Source organism: Microtus ochrogaster, chromosome 17 (assembly GCF_000317375.1).
Source record: "Microtus ochrogaster isolate Prairie Vole_2 chromosome 17, MicOch1.0, whole genome shotgun sequence".
NCBI lineage: Eukaryota > Metazoa > Chordata > Mammalia > Rodentia > Cricetidae > Microtus > Microtus ochrogaster.
In genome coordinates, this window is record NC_022019.1 from 8,585,690 (window position 1) to 8,589,790 (window position 4,101).

Consider the following 4,101-nt stretch of genomic DNA (forward strand, 5'->3'; position numbering starts at 1 on the left):
TGGTTGCTGGGAATTGAACGCAGGACCTCTGGAAGAGCAACCAGTGCTCTTAACCTCTGAGCCATCTCTCCAGCCCCTCGCATGTTAATTTGAAAAGAAAACAATTAAAAATGGTTTTAAACCTGGAAAGTCTTAGAAGAAGGAAGATCAGAAGTTCAAGTTCATCCTCAACCACATAGTACATTCAAGGTCAGCTTACCCTAAATGAGAATCTATCTCAAAAGAAAAATTGGGGCCTAGGGCGACAGCTCAGCAGTTAAAAGCACTCTTGGCTCAGAGAACCCAAGCTCAGATCTCGAATCCAAGTCAGGATGCTCACAAATACCTGTTAATCTCACACCAGGAGATTTGATGCCTTCTTGTAGCTTCCTGGGACACTCCAATGTGTTATACACACAAACACACACACACACACACACACACACACACACACACACACACACACAGAGCCAGACACACACATACACACACACGATAAAAGAAATATTTTTTAAAAATTGAACAAAGAAAGTACAAATCAAAGTTGGAGAATAACTCAGTGGTTAAACACTTGTCAAGACTATAATGGGTAGGGTGTGCTAGTACAATGCCTTTAATGCTGGCACTCACTCCTTGTCTGTGCAGTTGCGAGAAGTTAGGGATACGTGGTGTAATCTTGTCTTTAAAAAGGAAAGGAAGAAAAGACTCATACACACACACACACACACACACACACACACACACACACACAGAGAGAGAGAGAGAGAGAGAGAGAGAGAGAGAGGTCTGTTGCAGAGCCTGTAAGATTTGAGGAGATAGTGATAATGTTTGTCTTATGTACATCTCTGAGTTTAGGAAGGATTGGGGAAGGTCTCCCAAACATACTTTCAAATGGGGTGACAGCTTTTTGGTATGGGGTGCACCTGACCTTGGGAGGGCAAAGGTAGAAAGCTGTTTCAATTTTTGCTGGCCTTTTCAAGTCTTCTTTAGGGACTTATTTATTGGAGCTGGAGAGATGGCTCAGCAGTTAAGCGCACTGGCTGCTCTTCCAGAAGAACCAGGTTCAATCCCCAGCACCCACCTGGCAGCTCACACCTGTCTGTAACTCCAGTTTCAGAGATTCTGACACCTTCACAAAGACGTGCACTGCCAGGCAGTGGTGGCGCAGTCCTTAATCCCAGCACTCTGGAGACAGAGGCAGGCAGCTCTTTGTGAGTTCAAGGCCTGCCTGGTCTACAGACTGAGTCCCAGGACGGGCTCCAAAGCCAAACCCTATCTCGAAAAAAAAAAAAATTAGCTGGGCAGTGGTGGTACACGCCTTTAATATCAGCACTTGGGGGCAGAGGCAGGCAGATCTCTGTGAGTTCAAGGCCAACCTGGTTCTATAACAGACTCCAAAGCTACAGAGAAACCCTGTTTCAGAAACATACACACACACACAAAACGCACAAAAAAACCAAAGACATAATGCAGACAAAACACCAATGAACAAAAAATTAAAATTTTTATATATGTACATATACATATGGCTGACAAAAAAATTTCACTGTGTGTATAATACAGTACCACATTTTCTTTATCTGTTCGTCTTTTGATGGACATCTCTGTGGTTCTCTTTCCTGGTTACTGTGAATAGTGCAGCCACGGACATGGGATGTCCAAGTACCTTCAGTGCTGTCTTAGAGTCCACAAGGCAGATAGTAATAAGTGGAGTACCTGGGCTGTACAGTGGCTCTATTGTTGGTTTTTCGAGGAACTTTCATACTGATTTCCTTAGAAGTTGTCCAAATTTAAATCTCTTCAGTGAATGAGAACTTCTCTTTCCTGCATCCTTGCCAGCGTTTGTTGTCATTGTTTTCCTCTTTTTTAAAAAAGATTTATTGATTTTCTTTTTTTATGTGTAGGAGTGATTTTGCCTGTGTGCATGTCTGTGTACCACGTTTGTGCCTGGCACCCACAGAGGACAAAGAGTTTGTAGATTCCCAGGAACTAGAGCTATGGGTGACTGTGAGCTGGGGTGGGAAATGAACCTGGTCCTCTGCAAAAGCAGCAAATGTTCTTTTTTTTTTCTTTCTTTTCCCAGCAGACATGAACCATGTCATTTTATTGGCATAGTCAATTTATCAACAAGGGCAGTTTTGTCCCCAGGAGGTGAGGGTGATTTCAATCTGCCATAGCAGGTACCCATGTCTTCACCGTGACTACTCAGCAGTTCCCGCTTCAGCCAGTGCCGGCTACTCCTTCTTCACCTTCACGATTTTTATGCTGCTGCCGGACGTCTTCTCGCCGTTAGCTTTCAACTCGGTCTTCAGGGCATCCCTCACTGCTTTCGCACAGATCTGGCAGAAGCAGATGTAGCTGAGTCCAGCCTGCCACCAGTACGCCACCATGGTGTCGCGAGTGGGACGTGTCGGGCAGAGCCACGGGGTCGCTTCAGAGTCGCTTCAGCCGGGACCGGCTGCAGGAAGGTCAGGCCGCCGAAGTACCCGCAGCAAATGTTCTTTTTTTTTTTTTTTAATATTTATTTATTTATTATGTATACAATATTCTGTCTGTGCATATGCCTACAGGCCAGAAGGGCACCAGACCCCATTACAGATGGTTGTGAGGCACCATGTGGTTGCTGGGAATTGAACTCAGGACCTTTGGAAGAGCAGGCAATGAATGCTCTTAACCTCTGAGCCATCTCTCCAGCCCCCGCAGCAAATGTTCTTAACCAGCAATCTTTCCAGCCTCATTTGCTTTCTTGACAAAAATCAATCTATCGAGAGTGAAATAGAACCTCAAAGTAGTCTTAATTTACATTTCCTTTTTGACTAGGGATGTCAAACACTTTTTTAAGTTTTTGTGGGTCATTTGTATTTCTTCCTTTGAGAACTGTTTGTTTGCCAGGCCGCGGTTGTGCGTGCCTTAATCCCAGCACTCCAGAGGCAGAAGGCAAATCTCTGTGTTTGTGGTCAGCCTACGCTACAGAATGAGTTCTAGAACAGCCAGAGCCACACAAAGAAATCCTGATTTTGTAGGTCATCTTCTTAATGCTGTTGAATGTTTCTTTTAATATGTAGAAAATTTTTTTGTTTCATGCAATTCCTTTTGTCAATTCTTAGAATCATTTCCTGTGCTATTTGGTCCTTTTAAGAAAACTCTTGCCTGTTCCTATATCTGGGAGTGGGTTTCCTCTAGCAGTTTCAAAGTGATATAGACAAAGCCTTATGCCTTTGTATGTGGAAACTCAGCAAAAATTAGGTGCTATTTTCCAAAATTATAGACCAGACCATAGAACCAAGAAGCGTAGAAACTATAAAAGTCTGTGGCTCCTTAGTTAAGAGAGCTCAAGGCTCTTGTGGAAGACCTGGGTTCCATTCCTAGCATGCGTGTGGGGGCTCATGCCACCTGTAACTCCAATTCTAGGGGATCTGATGCCAACACAAATGTACACACAAAATAACATTTTAAATTTATTTTTAAAAAAGAAATCTTTCACCTAGATAATCTAATGTTATGGTGATATTTTGCATGCTAATAAATAAAGTTAGCTTGAAGATCAGAGGGTGGAGCTAACCACTAGTTAACCATAAAAGCCAGGCATTGTTGGTACACACCTTTACTCCCTGAACTTGAGAGGTGGGAGCAGGAAGATCAGGAGTTCAAGGCCACACTAGGCTGTGTGAGAGTTAACCAGTCCAGAAGGCAGACAGAGTCCACATCTTTGATCCCAGCATTTGGGATCCATGTCTTTAATTCCTGCGGTGGAGGAGGAGACAGGAAGCGATATGCCTGGGTGGAGAGAGGAATATAAGGCAGGAGGAGACAGGAACTCAACCCTTTTCAGTCTGAGGATTTTGTAGAGGCAAGAACTCTAGTGGCTGGCTGTTGTGCTTCTCTGATCCTTCAGCGTTCACCCCCTAATATTTGACTCTGGGTTTTTATTATTAAGATCAACTAGGATTTGCAGTGCATAATGTGACATCCACCACAGTAGGGAAGGAGGAATGATTATGGCACAGCTATTTTCCTCTGGGCTTGACATAGCCGCCACTGTTTTGAGCCAAATGGCTTTATTGACCCATAATCTAGGTAAGAAGTTTATAGAACTAGACAGACCTGGTATCCCAGGACTAT

At 43.7% G+C, this 4,101-nt stretch overlaps 1 protein-coding gene across 1 annotated transcript; it reads right to left on the reverse strand.

Moving 5' to 3' along the window:
• Positions 1-2,064: 2,064 nt before the first annotated feature.
• On the reverse strand, positions 2,065-2,450 carry LOC101984756 (ATP synthase subunit epsilon, mitochondrial-like). The gene has a single exon (XM_005355439.3). The coding sequence runs from the start codon at positions 2,367-2,369 to the stop codon at positions 2,214-2,216; it is 156 nt and encodes a 51-aa protein (XP_005355496.1). The 5' UTR covers positions 2,370-2,450; the 3' UTR covers positions 2,065-2,213.
• Between the last annotated feature and the right edge of the window lie 1,651 nt (positions 2,451-4,101).